Genomic DNA, 17,021 nt, shown 5'->3' with positions numbered 1-17,021 from the left:
TATTGATGTTGCTTAGTAATTTTAACATATGAAGAAAGAGAACAGACATAATTTATGACAAATGTACATGAAGGTGGTGATAGCTACGCGTTATATTTCATTTCCTACAGAATTTGAAAACTGACCGCACCGTACCGACAGTCAGAACGGCTTAGAGCCGGGGAGCACGAATAATCTGTGATATCATTTTGCTGTTGTTAGAAGACCAATGACATAAGTACATTCGTATGGGACATGTGCCACTGTCGCAAAACATGCAGTGACTCCTCCCATTTTAAGCGCGAAACACTGCAAGCATGATACCCACACCCAAACAATGTCTTTCCGCTGAGAATGATGAATGATTCAGGAGCCACGACACACAGACACGAACTGTGACAGATATAAAATAAAACTGAAGTTCTGAGTGTTCATGTTACTGCGCGTTTGCAGCCTGTGAATTTAACCCTGTTTCTAAGAACCTCTTTTAAACCTTCTATATTAAAAACTGCAATACAGTATATGCCTCAAGTGAGTCTTTGATTTTCAGTTGACTTTGACATCTTGGTGGGCATATTCTGCCTCAGGGCAGTGTTCTTTGAGTGAGAGATGACTATCATTTCATTTGCAATCATTTACAGACTTATGCTCCAAATGGATGAGACTATACTTCACTGGAATTACCCCTGAAGGGTCCATAATATTTCCACGTCGATTCTAAGGCTTGATGCTGTTGGCATAGTGATTCTGATGGTCAATGATGCAAGTATGATACTTTTAATGATACACAATGTTGGCATGGTGATTTTGATGGGTATCAACAGCAAAGGAAATTTGAGAACAGTGAAGGCTGAATATCTGCCATGTGGAAAGAGGTGAGGAGTGGCGCCCTCTAGTGCACAGTAGGAGAAGTGCAGACAGGGGGGGACTTCTGAAGACAGCCAATGAGTGTGTGTTGTCACAACTACATGACCGGTGCCCACAAAGGGGTGGTGTGCAGGCTTCCCGAAAGTGTGCAGGGTGCGGGGGTCACTGTGTGCTGTTCAACCAGTTGTATCACATGAAGGCTGTGAGGTGGAGCTGTAGATGTAACACCACACCCTCCTGGAACCCTCCCGCCTCCTCCACATCCTCCTCTGTGACCGTCAGAGTAAACCCTGCTCACCCGTTTGGCACAGGTAAGCCAGATGACCTGTAACTGTACCACTGCGTCACGCATGGTAATCACACTCTCTGAGTGTTTATTCTGATTGTAAAGCATATTAGTGCACTGTGCAGAACGTGGGAAAACTGCAGAAAGAAATATGTAAAACTGAATAATGATGGATTCTGAATGTTCACTGTTTCTGTTCTGAAGTCTCTGCTTAATCTGCTGTATGATCTGCTTTGAGCTCAGATGTTGGGCTCTGGGAATGAGATCAGTCATGGAAACCTGAATGCGTTATTGATTATTCAAAGCTGACTCAGAGTCTGACTCATTATTCTCTACAGAAGCATCTTTCAGGCATGAGGCAGCCTGGCAGTGCATAGGTGAATGCAGTCATCAGCACGGGAATAGCCCGGTTCTCTCTCACTCCGGGGAGGTAACCCCTCTTCATTAAAGGGACACACTGTGAGTGATGTATTTACAGGGGTTTGTAATGTTTGTAATCATCACTGTGCAAAGTGTGGTTTTATGCAATGATCACTATGTAAGGGGCAATGCTGTCTGACAGTCACTGTTAACAGGGTATAGTGTGGGATGCTGACTCTTTACAGGGGTTTGGCAAGAGGTAATTTTATAAGAGGCATCTGGAGAATATCGCTGGGTATAAGGAGATTATTACTTGGTATTACATATGGAGATTGTCATTAGGTATTACATATGAAGAATATTACTAGGTATTACATATGGAGATTATCACTAAGTATTACATTCGGAGAATATCACTAAATGTTACATATCGAGAATATCACTGCATTTTACAAATGGAGAATATTACTATTACACAGGGATAGTTTCTTTTAAAAACAATCATCTGCCTCACAGACATTGAGATGCTCTGATGGAGGGGATGATGTGAAGTACAGAGGCTAGGGCCTCCCTTCCCTGCTGACTGCACAATCCTAGATCCCTAAATGGCCTCTTTCAGTGCCCTCTTCTCTCAGACGGCTGGTGTGGGTTTTAAGTGCATGGGCCGCAGGCAGCAATTCAGCTGATGTCCACATAAGATAATTCTTTACACTGAGCACCTTGTGTGATCTCACTCAACACAGCTGAGATGTGAGTTCATAGTGATCACTGCACTCCACACAGCTGAGATGTGAGGTCATAGTGATCACTGCACTCCACACAGCTGAGATGTGAGGTCATAGTGATCACTGCACTTCACACAGCTGAGATGTGAGGTCATAGTGATCACTGCACTTCACACAGCTGAGATGTGAGGTCATAGTGATCACTGCACTCCACACAGCTGAGATGTGAGGTCATAGTGATCACTGCACTCCACACAGCTGAGATGTGAGGTCATAGTGATCACTGCACTCCACACAGCTGAGATGTGAGGTCATAGTGATCACTGCACTCCACACAGCTGAGATGTGAGGTCATAGTGATCACTGCATAGTCTCTCAGCAGCAATAAACACCTCACATCTGCACACTGCAGCTCTGTTGGGAACTCTCCACTGAGGCAGCGTGCATTCAGACAGGCCGAGCACAGTACGACGTGTTTACAGCAGACTGAATAGATTACATCATTATTATTAATGCGTCTGAGAAATTCAAACCCTATTTTTAATTAGTTTATGATCATGTATAATTAGGCCATCACACACAAGCTGCTTAGTATTGATTAGACTGTAAATGTATCCTATTAAACTGCTAGAGGGAAAGTGGCCATTGCCCTTCCCCAACAAGTGTGGCAGCGTAGCATAGTGGTTAAGGAGCAGGACTTGTAACCGAAAGGTTGCTGGTACAGCACTACTGCTGTACCCTTGGGCAAGGTACTTCACCCACAATTGCCTAAATATCCAGCTGTATAAATGGATAACATTGTAGAGAACTGTAATCTATGTAAGTTGCTCTGGGTAAGAGTGTCTGCTAAATAATGTAATGTAATGTAAGTGTCCAAGCACTGCCGTGATTATCTTCAAAAACACCTCACCCTGTCCTGAATAAAGACCCTCCACTATCCACAATAAACACCTCACCCTGTCCTGAATAAACACTCCCCATTAACTAAAAAAAAGTCCTTTACAGAGAACACACCCTGTAAAGGATAACACTTGCAGCCATATGAGTCTACCTCACTTTCTGCTGGATAGCGCGGCCATTTTTGCCATGTTCCCATCGCTTTCAGTGTGTTGAATATCTCAACAAACACAAATCAGAGACCACACCCTGTAAAGGATAACACTTGCAGCCATATGAGTCTACCTCACTTTCTGCTGGATAGCGCGGCCATTTTTGCCATGTACCCATCGCTTTCAGTGTGTTGAATATCTCAACAAACACAGATGGGCTCCGCAATAGCAGTGCAAAGTTTTCCCATGTTTTGCATCACCAGTGGTTACATTGTTTCTTCAAGAACTCAAATTCAGCCACATTCAATATCTCTGTCATTTCAGGACATGGAAACATTGTCTTTTTTGCTGTGTAGCAGAAACATGGTTCCCGTGTATTCAGATACACGACTCTCAGCTCAGCTAAGCACACTGCCTTGGGTCACATGCCTAAGATAACTCAAACACAAACTAATTTATTGTTGCGTCTATTTGATTGATATTTGATTAAAATGCACACAGTGATGTATTGTTGTGGTATATAATTATCTAAACAGTAACTTATTGTTGCAATCTATAGTTGCTTTGCAATTATTTTAGATTTATATTTATTGTAGTTTAGGTAGTGTTATGACTACCTACCCTGTGCTCTACAACAAATTTTGTGAAATGGCTGTAAGGGACTAAGTAGCCAAACCCGATTGTGTGTTTTGTGAGTGAAAAAAAACACCAAACAACCCTAAAAGTGGCATGAGGAAGGCCTCCCAATTCCAATTCCACTGCCCTTACAAACACCACCCACCGCCCTTACAAACACCACCCGCCGCCCTTAGATGTGGCCCACTTGGATGTGGCTTTTTGTGGGACATATTACATTATATCACATTCATTGAGCAGACGCTCTCACCCAGAGTCACTTCCAGCACAAGAGAACAGAAATGTATCCATCCAAGTTAAATGAGGAACAGTATCAGACCAGGCTAACACTCCCAGACCGGTGAGTGTGAGCATAACACCATTCAAGCTCTACCACAAGATAACTTGTGCTACCATGAAACTACACAGCCTAGAAAACTTCAAGAAAACTCTTAAAGAACCTTTCATTTGTACCCTGCTTTGTAAAACTGAGCTGCCAGAGCTGAATTATTTTGTCCCGGATCACTGTAAAACTGGAAAACACAATGCCAGCATCAGCGTAGTAGGAACAGCACAGACAACACAGAATAATTAGCAAAGTAGGGTGGGATAGCACATACCATGTGAAGCCAGGAGGGGACTTTCTAGAGATCGTCATTGAAATCATAATATTTATATGCTTATGCTGCTTATTTTACATGATTGAAGTAACAAGTAACTTAAATCACTACAGTTATGAAAATAAAGTGGAAATATGTTAGTGACATTTTTAATCCAGAGTGGTTGAAACCATTGCTAAGAAAAAACAACACACTATAGTCCACAGACTTTATTACAATACAGCAAAACAAAACCCAGCTACAGCAGGTCATGTGTCAGTCAGCCACATCTACCGCACGCTCTTACAGAGCTGAACTCGTCCACACTGCCCGGCTGCAGTAACACAGAGCTTGAGACAGGGACATCACATTATCAAGATGATGTTTGCATGACCAGGTCCCTGTCTGGGCTGGTCAAACATTTTGCAGATGTTTGTCATGCAACATGCTACATCTCAGTAGCTGAAATGTCAGTAATGTAACTAACATACAAAAGGGATTCCTATGTGCACTGAAACATTACCGATATACCCCAGCTGCAGCTACAGGCAGACGGTTGCTATGCCATCCAATTTAACAGTAACAATTTGAATGAAATGCAAAGAAAATGAACAGCGGAGCTTTACTGAAACCAGTCATAAATCCACCTCTGAGTCTCGTATTATCAGACACAAATACACAGTGCAACTTTGAACCAGTGCACTGGCAACAGTGAGCTCCAGAACCTGAAATATTCTCAGAAAATGCCTGTATTTTCCATGATTACACCCTCAGGTCAGCAGCTGGCTCTCCCTTCCTGGCTCTCTACTCCACAAGAAGCAAGACCTCATCTATCTGACCTCATTTCTCTGAGGTTTCCCATAATACAAGTGTAAGTACTATACATTTTCTTAAAAATTCAAATACCTCTGACAGATATGATAGATATTTCTTTAGTACATCAATCAAATAAACTCAAATGACATTTGGTCTTGATTCTTTGCATAATGGCTGCACCTAAATCATTTATCAATCAATACAAAAAAACCCAGTGTGTTTATGCTTCAGATCCTCGGCTTCTTCCGTCAGCATCACAAATGAGCCTTTGAATATATCAGACTCCTATAAGCATCTTACATACAAACCTCACCACTATAAACTTGCAGAACAAGTTAACCAGAATATCTATGTATCCAACAAAATTCTTCAATACCTTATTCTTCCACTCACTGGTATTTGCCTGAACTCCATATTTCTGTGGGCTGTATCATGCTTCCTGCCTACTGCTATGCTCCATCACAGACCCAACAAAACCTTCAAAAAACTTACTGTTCAAAATTTCACAACTGTTTCTTTCGTTTGGCAATAAGGACTCTTTCAGCTTTATAATGACCATTTTCCACCAACAGTCCGTAATTTACTACCACAACATCCCATAGATAGACAAGATCACCTCACACCAACCATCTCAAGTCTACATAATCACTTGCCACCTAACAATAATAACTACAGCCATAGATCTTTCTTTCATAGCTACACTCAGATAAGAACACCATCATGTGGTGGCAGTGTAGCATAGTGGTTAAGGAGCAGGACTCATAACCGAAAGGTTGCTGGTTTGATTCCCCACAGGGGCACTGCTGCTGTACCCTTAGCCAAGATACCTACCCCAGAGTTGCCTCAATAAATTTCCACCTGTGTAAATGTAAAAACCTGTAATTAATGTAAGTTGCTCTGGATAAGAGCATCTGCTAAATGCCAATAATGCAATGTAATCTCTGTACTCTGAATCACAATGTTTACATCTTTCAAGTACAGATGCAAATGTTGGCCCAGAAGACACCTAATCACTGAAAACCTCCTTCCTTGCTGTCACATTGCCATCAATTATTCATATTTAAATTGCTCAAATAATACTTAAGTTTTTAAATTATATCACAGTTGCTTTGCAGCTGCTCTTGTTCAGAAATTTAATAGGTTATAATTTTTATGCATTACCCATTTTTAGAGTTAGATATTTACTGAGGCAATTAGGGTTAAGTACCTTGACCAAGGGTATAAGAGAAATGTTTCAACTTGTAATCAAAACAACTTTTGGTTTTAACAGCCCACTTCCTCACCACCACTATACCACAATGCAGAGCTTTCCACAGCAGCACAGGTCCAGAGCGGACCATGGCCCCTTTTGTGAGACAGTGAGAGTGAGGGGGTTAAGGGTAGGGGCTTGGGAAGCTGTGATCACAACCACCAGAGTTCAGAGGCACTTCGGTGGTGATCCAACACTGCCCTCTAGAGGACAACACAGGGAATACACTGTGGGTGAGAAATTATTGTCCTCTGCAACTTTCAAGTGAGAGTAACTTTTGTATTTAGTTTTTTTTTCTTGGCATGTTAACTTTAATGAAGCTCTTTTTGTTTTTCTTATATAATTTCAAACCCTGCTGTGCGTCTCGACCTCAGCATAGCCTTCATATTATTTTCAGGAAGTTATGTTCTTTTGTGCTGGACGTCGCTCTGGATAAGAGCTAAATGAAAGTAATGTAATTATATACAAAGGTATACTATTTAGATGTACTGTTATTGAAATACGATCAAATGGTCTTAGAAAGACATTGATTTTAAATCACCTAGATACTGGTCACGACAACCTGCCTTTCACTCATCATAACGAAAAGATGAGTAATCTCGCTGCTAAATCTCCTAAATCTCGCTGCTACATTCTCTGGCCACCAAGCAATGCAGTCCGGATCCGAGGTGAGATTAAATGAATGTGAAGGTGTGAGAGAAGAGACGATGTTCCCAGATTCTGTAAGAAAATGAGTCACTGTTAGGGCGACGGACTATAATAAACACCGGAGGGGTAAAGCAGGAGATTTTTCTGCAACTGTATAAAAGCGTCTATGGACTGCATTGCTTGGTGGCCAGAGAATGTAGCAGCGAGATTTAGGAGATTTAGCAGCGAGATTACTCATCTTTTCGTGGCATCTTTTCCGCACCCGCCAGGAGACACTGCCTGTCAGCTGTTCGGAACCAACAGTGCATAAGAAAATGCTGCTTGGTAAAAAGTAGCCCAATGCCAATGCAAATTTGTTCATTTAGTATGTTTTATTTCATTTTATAAATTTCCTGCGCGTAGCCTGTCAAAGAAATTTGTATAGCTGTTATTTAACACATTTGTTCTATTGCTACAGTTCATGTTTATATAATATGTTCGTTCCGATACAATTCTTATATTATTCATTTATATTATATCTGAACATGTATTGCAAATTAGCACATGGGTAAACCTGTTGCCCCGCTTGGTGAAATGCTTGTGATCTTAAAAAAGTCTGGATAGTGCAAACACGTTTACATTCCACCGTCTATCACACAACAAACAGCAGCCGTTACATATCCACAGTTCACTTCAGCAGAATATGCTGCGTATTAGACGGGAAAATAAAAGAAAAAAAAACTTATTCGCGACGAAACAATCATTTTATATCCTACTACATGTTGTAACACTCGCAGGATTATCTCGCGAGGCGTGACGCGGGCAGGTTTATCTCGCGATGTGCCACGGGAGCGCGTCTCTGTCGCGATTGCGCTGCGGATGTTGTTGTTGCGGCGTGAGGAAGAGGGATTCTGGGCTGCGATCCTCTCCTGTAGCGGCAGCCTGTCTTTCTCTGCGCTTTTCCCCGGGGGCGCATCACCGAGCGGCCGATGATGGAGGACTTCGATGAAATCTACGAGGAGGAAGAGGACGAGGACCGGGCCGCGGAGGAGCAGCTGCTGAAGTACTCTCCCGACCCGGTGGTGGTGCGCGGATCCGGCCACGTCACTGTGTAAGCAGCCGGCCGCGGATATCGGCATTTAAACAAGCGATCACTGCCGCAGGTCGAGATTACAGTGCAGTTTGGAGGGATCGAAAGGTGCGCAGATGGCAGAAAGCGAAGCGGTTTAATTTCCGCCGCCGCAGCGTGTATCTGCTGGCGAGGCGCAGCTGCAGGCCGTGTTTCCCCGCACTGAAGTTCACTGCGCTGGGAAGGCGAGGGGTCGGTGGCATTAAGTAAAACGCATCTGCGATCGCAGAGATAGGGGGGATAGTGCAGGCAGTCCCCCCTCGTTACTCCTCGGTCTCTTGCCCAAGGTGTTTTTGTGTGTAACGTTTCGTTGTTGTGCTGCATTCTCGCTGCTGGCTTTCGTTTTGTACAGGAAGTTGGGGGAGAGGGGAGTAATTTCCAGTCTGGCCACCCAGACATGAGTCTTTTCCATTTAAACTCTGTTCAGTCGACTTTGGCCGTCAGCGTGAAAGACTGAAACAATGCTCAATATTATGTGTGACATTAGCAATGAGAAGACTGATAGGCTGTGTTTTCCACTTCACTGTAGGACAAAGTCATTTCCTTAATACTTCATCTAATGCACTGGGGTCTGTTACACAGTGAACATACAGTCACACAGATAGGGAGGCATAATTAGGCTAGACTGTTACACAGATTCAGTATGTGGTGTGGGTGTGAGAAGGGGCTTGCTGATTTCACCCATGTGGTCCTTTGTGTGAGGTGATCAGCCAGTTACAGCACAGATTGTTACATGATGCAGTGGGAAGCTGTCAGCTTTGCCCTAGTGCTGTGTGTATGCGCTGTTAGTTTTGCCCCAGTGGTCTGTGTATGAGCTGTTAGCTTTGCCCCAGTGGTCTGTGTATGAGCTGTTAGCTTTGCCCCAGTGCTCTGTGTTTGAGCTGTTAGCTTTGCCCCAGTGCTCTGTGTATGAGCTGTTAGCTTTGCCCCAGTGCTCTGTGTATGAGCTGTTAAGTTTGTAGGGTCATTTATACCATCACACCTCATACTGGTGCGGGGGTTTATGTGATTTGTGCCTGCTGAAAGTGTTTTAGTTGCACATTTTTAAAATATTGTGTCCAGATCAGGCCGCATCCTTGTAAGGATATAAAAGCTCTTGGAAAAGGTCAGAGGACAGTGGGACGGGTGTCAGACATACAAGTTACTCAGGGAGACTGAAGATTCAATAAACTTCATTCCTTTAGTCTTAGCAAAAGGAGAGGTAAAGTGGATTTTATTGAGATTTTTACCTTTTTAAACAGAGTTAATGAGTTGGACTACTTAAGATGTTCTACTGACATTTTAAAATGAGAGAATATAGTTGGGCATAAGTAAATGGAAATTGTTTAGTTCTAGAGCATATTTTTAATAATGTGATGACTAAAAGTGAACATTGGGTAAGTTAGACATTGAACACCCAAAGGGCTGAATCTGAACAGAATCCCAGTTGTCAGAGATGGGAAGCCAGTCAGCAATATAATAATACAAAAACCAGAATAAGTCCCTGAAATGCAGTGTCTGATTTGGAATCGGCTGATTGGTTGGAAAAGCATTGCTGTTTATTATGTGGGTGGAAGCTTACTCCCTTTGACATGTATTATAGTGATGTTTGCCTTTTGCCTCTGCATAATTTTTAAATAATTAGAGTTAATTCAGTGTGAGATGTAAGTTTTTTTTATTTAGTGTTCACTCCTGACGCAGTACACCAAAGAATCCATTACTCTAACAAAATATAAGTGGTTCTAATTACGATTTCTAAATGGAGAATTAACATAATACCTGGCTAGGCATGAAGTGAATTGTCTTGTCTCCACAGGTTTGGGCTCAGCAATAAGTTTGAGTCTGAATTTCCCTCCTCACTAACAGGAAAGGTCAGTGATGCATTTTTATTTCACATTGAAGTTTTACATCTTAGGCTGAGAAGACCGGAAACTTTCACAGCAATAACATGAGCTTAATGTTGTGTGTCCTCCTTGGCCCTAGGTGGCGCCAGAGGAGTTCAAAGCTAGTATCAGCAGAGTGAACGGCTGTCTGAGGAAGACGCTGCCAGTGAACGTGCGCTGGCTGCTGTGTGGCTGCCTCTGCTGCTGCTGCACACTGGGCTTCAGCCTGTGGCCTGTGGTCTGCCTCAGCAAGAGAGTGAGTCCCTGCCTCCACAGCACACTGCCTCAGCCTCCACAGCACACTGCCTCAGCATCCACAGCACACTGCCTCAGCCTCCACAGCACACTGCCTCAGCCTCAGCCTCCACAGCACACTGCCTCAGCCTCAGCCTCCACAGCACACTGCCTTAGCCTCCACAGCACACTGTCTCAGCCTCCACAGCACACTGCCTCAGCCTCAGCCTCCACAGCACACTGCCTCAGCCTCCACAGCACACTGCCTCAGCCTCAGCCTCCACAGCACACTGCCTCAGCCTCAGCATCCACAGCACACTGCCTCAGCATCAGCCTCCACAGCACACTGCCTTAGCCTCCACAGCACACTGCCTCAGCATCAGCCTCCACAGCACACTGCCTCAGCCTCAGCCTCCACAGCACACTGCCTCAGCATCCACAGCACACTGCCTCAGCATCCACAGCACACTGCCTCAGCATCCACAGCACACTGTTCAGCCTCCACAGCACACTGCCTCAGCCTCAGCATCCACAGCACACTGCCTCAGCATCAGCCTCCACAGCACACTGCCTCAGCCTCCACAGCACACTGCCTCAGCATCCACAGCACACTGCCTCAGCATCAGCATCCACAGCACACTGCCTCAGCATCAGCCTCCACAGCACACTGCCTCAGCCAGAGAGTGCATCTCTCCATCCTGCATACTCTCTAAGCTCTTCTAAAATACTGTTTTCCTTCCTTTCTAGACACGCCGATCAATTGAGAAGTTATTAGAATGGGAAAATAACAGGCTGTACCACAAGGTGTGTATTGCAGGATAGTGTGAGTGTGAGTGTGTGTGTGTGTGTATTGAGGTGTGTATGTATGTGTGTATGTATGTGTGAGTGTGAGTGTGTCTATGTGTGTGTGTGTGTGTGTGTGTGTGTGTATGTGTCTGTGTGTGTGTGTGTGACTCTCTCCTCTTCTCTCTCCTCCCTGCAGCTGTGTCTGCACTGGCGGCTGAGCACCAGGAAGTGTGAAACCAATAACATGCTGGAGTATGTAAGTGTGCTGAGTCAGCGCTTCCGCCCTAACAGCCAGTGACATGAGGAAAATATCCATGTGTTGTAAATAATGTTTTATTTTTTGTAATCTTGTAATGAGCAAAGCACAGAGTCCTGTGACGTCCTCTTATCTCTTCCGCACCCTTCTGAAGTCATCAGTGAAAGTAAACTTTTAGTTAACAATTAGGTAACAGAAATTATGGTAGAAGTGAAACATCCCTTCCAATTTCACTTCCATCAGACTTTTCTTCATTGGCAGATTTTATATCTGTTCTTTCCCTCCCTCTCTGACTCACTTGCCATCTGTTTCTCCAGGTCATCCTAATAGAGTTTCTACCCAAGAGCCCGATCTTTCGCCCGGACTAGGCCCATGCCTCAGGACCTTCTGTAGTGTGTTCTCTCTAAATGGTGCCTTATTCGGGACTGCCCTGGAGGTCTTTCAGAACCTTCACATCTCACCCCTCTCCTTCCCACCTTACAGAGGTGTTATTCCATCAGAGACGTTTTGCTTCCCCCACTGCAGAAAGGCTCGGTGCGCCTCCTGCCGTGGGGGGGGGGCAGTGGGCACGCTGGGGGGAGCTGCCGCACAGACTCCGCCTCTGCAGCTCGGCCTCACTCTCTTCACTTCTTCCGTAGCAGAAGAAAAAACTCGTCAGCTGGATCTGAATATCTACCTTACTGCAGTTAGAAACGGGTTTGATTTTTCTAGAAGAAACCCAGCTGCTGGATTGGTCCTTGGCCTGCCCATTATTCTGTCCTTTATTCGTTATTCTTTTTGGGGCAGTGGATAAATGTAGGGTGTTTAATAATGCAAATATTTGTTTTCTCAGAGTGTGTGTGCGTGTTTGTGCGTGTGCGTGTGAGTGTCATAAGAGACACCTGTCTGTCTGCACTGTGGGGCTGGGGAGACCGGTCTCTCTGTGGGGATGGGGAGACCAGTTCCTCTGTGGGAAGGGAGAGACCAGTCTCTCTGTCGGGCTGGGGAGATCAGTCCCTCTGTGTGGAGGGAGAGACCGGTCTCTCTGTAGGGCTGGGCAGACCGGTCTCTCTGTGGGGAGTGGGACATCAGTCTCTCTGTGGGGAGGGAGAGACCGGTCTCTCTGTGGGGAGTGTGAGACCGGTCTCTCTGTGGTGAGGGAAAGACCGGTCTCTCTGTGGGGAGTGGGACATCAGTCTCTCTGTGGGGAGGGAGAGACCGGTCTCTCTGTGGGGAGTGGTCTCTCTGTGCTGTGCGGTAGGGCAGATATGTGATGAGCAGGACACAGTCACACATTGGCCTTCTGGATGGAAACAAACAGAATTCTCATCACTGCTTTTCCTCCCGTTCCATCTGATTTTCCCAATGCATCACTTCAGATAAATGTTGTGTATGTTACTTCAGTTTCTTTATGTCGGTTATGTATTTTTAAGTTCTGGGTTCTGTACAGAAGCTAAAGCACACACAGCTAAAGGGCAAAGCTTTTTATTCTGTGGAAGGAAAATGAAAGCATCAGACTGCATTGTGGTGGATTGATTAGATATTGTCAGTAGTTTGCTGTATGTGGATTGTTGAGTTACTAATTTTATTAAAATAATTTGTCTCCTAAATTGCTGAATTCATTTAAGCTGGGTGCTCAAGACGGCATTAGTGGAACAATATCAGTAGCTGCAAGTTCAAATAATATGTTACTCTCCAGCTGAAGGAGGTACCGGACCAGAGTGGCTTCAGTAGATATGCAGTTCCACTCAGATATGTGAAGTGAAGCTCTGTGAATGTCTAGATGAGGGTGTTTGCTAAGCACATGCGTCATGGCATTTTGGAAGAAAAAAGGGTTTGTATCAGCATGCAGGTTGTCCTTCCTGCTTTTTGCTCTGTCCCATGCGGTGATTTTAATGTGCTTTTCCAGCATCCATTTACACAACCCCATGATATCACTCCTCACTCATCATCTAATGGCCAAGAACACATACAGCTGTGGGAGGTGTACAGACAGGGTTACTATTTTTCGTTGTGGCAGTGTTAACATGCTGAATACTGACATGAAGTCGGTTTTTCAACAGGCGCAATGATGCTGGTAATAAAATAAGCATGGATTCTGTGCTCATATGTATGTAGGTGTATATGGTTGCAAATATGTATCTGTATATCTTATGTAATCTGCTTACCATGGGAAGTGACCCATGGGAATAAATAGTTTTATTCTTTCATATTGTTTGACATTGTATGTACAGAACTGTCAATAAAATATGTAGAAAAACTTATTCAAATCATAGTCAAATAACACATCTCTCTTGACCAAACAATTTAGAAACACCGTTTCAAAAATGGCTTCATTTATGTAACTGCAACATACTATCTTGAGTTTAGAAGTACCCCTTTCTCACTGTAGAGCTGGAACCAGACTGGCTCATTATACCCTTTCCCCTCTCCAGCAATATGAGTGTGTGAGGGCTATAGCTTTTGATAGCTATGCTGACTACATTTATCACAGAAAATGCAACTATGCTAAATGCATTTATCATTTATTTTCATGAAAATGTTACTATCCATCTTCCGTCTAGCCAGCTCCTGCTTTAGCAGCTTTCCCACTGCAGTGCGGGTCTCTACCTGTGTAACACTGCTCACCTGTACCTGTGTAACACTGCTCACCTGAACGACACTGTGCAGTGTGGGTCTGTACCTGTGTAACACTGCTCACCTGAACGACACTGTGCAGTGTGGGTCTGTACCTGTGTAACACTGCTCACCTGTACCTGTGTAACACTGCTCACCTGGAGTGGTGCCTGTGTGGCCCTGCACTTGTATGGGTCATACCTGTATGATGTTGCACTCATATGTATTTGTACAAGAAAATGTATTTCATACAGCACATTTTACAATGAAAGTTGTCACAAAGTGCCGTACATATATTTTCATGGAGGAATAAAAATAAAAAATCCATGGGCCAGTCAGGGCCTGCCATCAGAGTCCGCTGGCCTTAATGGTGGCTCAAAAGTGACAGCAAGACTAACAGCAAGGAAGGTTTGTGGCAAAGTACAGCTCGGTGGCTACATTCCTCTCCACGTCTGCATTTACATTTACATTTACATTTACATTTATTTATTTAGCAGATGCTTTTACCCAAAGCGACGTACAAAGTGCATACAGTAAGTATAGCGACAGTACGGGGACAAGATGTGTACAGTTCCACAATGAGACAGTAGTTCTCAGCTGAGAGCAAGGTCTGTTTGAAGACACAGTACTATCTGATTTGCTCCTTGAAGTCCAGGTTGCTGTCGAGGATGACGCCCAAGCTCTTTGCTGACTGAGAGGATGGTATTGTGGTGCCATCGACGGTGATGGAGAGGTCTTGCAGGGGGGAAGGGCCGGCTGGGATGAAGAGCAGGTCTGTTTTTCTGAGGTTCAGCTTCAGATGGTGGGATGACATCCATTTGGTCAGCCAGGCATGCGGAGATTCCGCATGTGGGCTAAGGTTAATTGTAGCACTGATAAATAGATGAGCTTTCAGCCTAGACTGAAATATGAGGACTGAGTCTGACTCACTGATGTGTTTGGGTAGATTATTCTACAGGAGTGGAGTTCTGTAGAAAGATCTCTTACCTACTGAACTTACTGATGTTACCAAAGAGCCAGCATGTTGTGAATGGAGCAGTTCTGTGAAAATGGCATTGCAACAATCCAACCTCAGTAAGTCAAAAGCGTAGACCCGATTCTGGTGATGATCTGTATGAAAGAAAGAGTTTGGATATTACATTACATTACATTACCTCATTTAGCAGACACTCTTACCCAGAGCAACACAAATAAGTGCATCACTATGCTAAGAGTATTTATTGAGAAGTCTTACAAGAGGTCAGTAAGATACAAAGTTAAGTGCTAGGCTAGTGTAGTTTTTTTTTTTTCAATGAAAATAGCTATCGATAGGATAGATAGACATAGATAGGCTACAGATACAGCTTGAACAGATGAGTTTTAATTTTTTTCTTGAAGGCATCCAGGGAGTCTGTTGTCCGAATCTCAGCAGGAAGCTCATTCCACCAGTCCAGTACTGGGAAGAGGCGGGTTCGAGAGATGCTGCCCTTGTATTTCGGGACACAGAGGCGACCCAAGGCAGCAGAGCGCAGCACTCTTGCAGGATTATAGGATTTTATTTATATGTTTTTAAAATGATGAGGTTATGACATCAGGGCCTGTAATAACTGTCTGAATTGAAGGTCAGACTGGGTACCCAGCATCAGCATCTGTTCCATCAGTGTTAAACAGAAGAAACTTCACAGACATCCAAGCTGTTATGTCTGTAATGCAGCTTCTAGCTGAGAGCTGAAGTACTTTATAGCTGTCTATCATCAGTGTAGCATTACAGTTCATACTCTACTTACAAATAATATGACCAAGAGGTAGCATATATAGTATAGATCCCAAAGCTGAACCATGTGGAGCAACATATTTATGATTGAAACCATGAGGGTGCCAGTCCACAAAGACCCAACATGGTTTTCAAGTCTCTTCAGTAAGGTGGTCAATGGTATCAAAGAGACAACAAGAGGGGATCAGTCCATTATTTACAAGTGCCCTTTCAGTGCTATAAAGCAATAACACTATATTCAGCACAGGTTAGCCTAACACAGGTATAAGGTCAAGCAAGAAAGTGGGCACTTTAGTTGACCAATTTAGTTCAACCAACTCAGGAGTAAAAAATGAACGAGCACCAATATGTGAGCACTAGGGAATTTAGACATCTGATGGGTCAGTGGATGGTTTCCATTCCCCAGCTGTTAGGAACTACCGACTGATATCTCTCCTCTCATTTCTATTTGAAACCCTGGAACGTGCAGTACTTAACCAACTGTCCCTTTTTCTTCTCAGGAACAACCTCCTGGACCCCCACCAGTCAGGTTTCAGAGCTGGCCACTCAAGAGAAACCGCACTCCTGGCAGTGACAGAGGCTCTCCAAGCTGCTAGAGCCTCCGACCTGTCATCTGTCCTCATCCTCCTCGATCTCTCCGCTGCTTTTGACACAGTCAACCACCAGACACTAATATCAAAGCTGTCAGAGATGGGCATCTCTGGGACCGCCCTCTCTTAGTTCAAGTCCTACCTGACTGGTAGATCCTCCCAGATCTACTGGAAAGGTTCCACCTCTGCACCCACCCCTCTCACTACAGGAGTCCCACAGGGTTCAGTACTGGGACCCCTGCTTTTCTCAATTTATATCAACTCACTTGGCTCAGTCATCAAATCACACGGTTTCTCCTATCACTGTTATGCTGATGACATCCAACTCTTTTTCTCTTTCCCTCCCTCTACCTCCCAGGTCAACTAAAGAATCTCTGCATGCCTGGCTGACATCTCCAAATGGATGTCATCCCACCATCTGAAGCTGAACCTCAGAAAAACAGACCTGCTCTTCATCCCAGCCGGCCCTTCCCCCCTGCAAGACCTCTCCATTACCGTCGATGGCACCACAATACCATCCTCTCAATCAGAGCTTCGGCGTCATCCTCGACAGCAACCTGGACTTCAAGGAGTACATTGCTCGCACATCATGGGCCTGCCGATTCCTCCTCCACAACATCAGAAGGATTCGTCCGTTCCTAACA

General features: G+C 44.3%; 1 protein-coding gene across 1 annotated transcript; it reads left to right on the top strand.

Moving 5' to 3' along the window:
- The first annotated feature begins 8,033 nt into the window (after nucleotides 1-8,033).
- Nucleotides 8,034-12,280, top strand: chic2 (cysteine-rich hydrophobic domain 2). Its single transcript, XM_036517120.1, has 6 exons — nucleotides 8,034-8,283; nucleotides 10,097-10,151; nucleotides 10,264-10,419; nucleotides 11,145-11,201; nucleotides 11,380-11,439; nucleotides 11,757-12,280. The coding sequence occupies exons 1-6, from the start codon at nucleotides 8,162-8,164 to the stop codon at nucleotides 11,805-11,807; spliced, it is 501 nt and encodes a 166-aa protein (XP_036373013.1). The 5' UTR covers nucleotides 8,034-8,161; the 3' UTR covers nucleotides 11,808-12,280.
- The last annotated feature ends 4,741 nt before the right edge of the window (nucleotides 12,281-17,021 follow it).

This window comes from Megalops cyprinoides, chromosome 22 (genome assembly GCF_013368585.1).
Source record: "Megalops cyprinoides isolate fMegCyp1 chromosome 22, fMegCyp1.pri, whole genome shotgun sequence".
NCBI lineage: Eukaryota > Metazoa > Chordata > Actinopteri > Elopiformes > Megalopidae > Megalops > Megalops cyprinoides.
The sequence above is the reverse complement of the archived record's forward strand: the minus strand, read 5'-3'. Positions and strand labels throughout refer to the sequence as shown.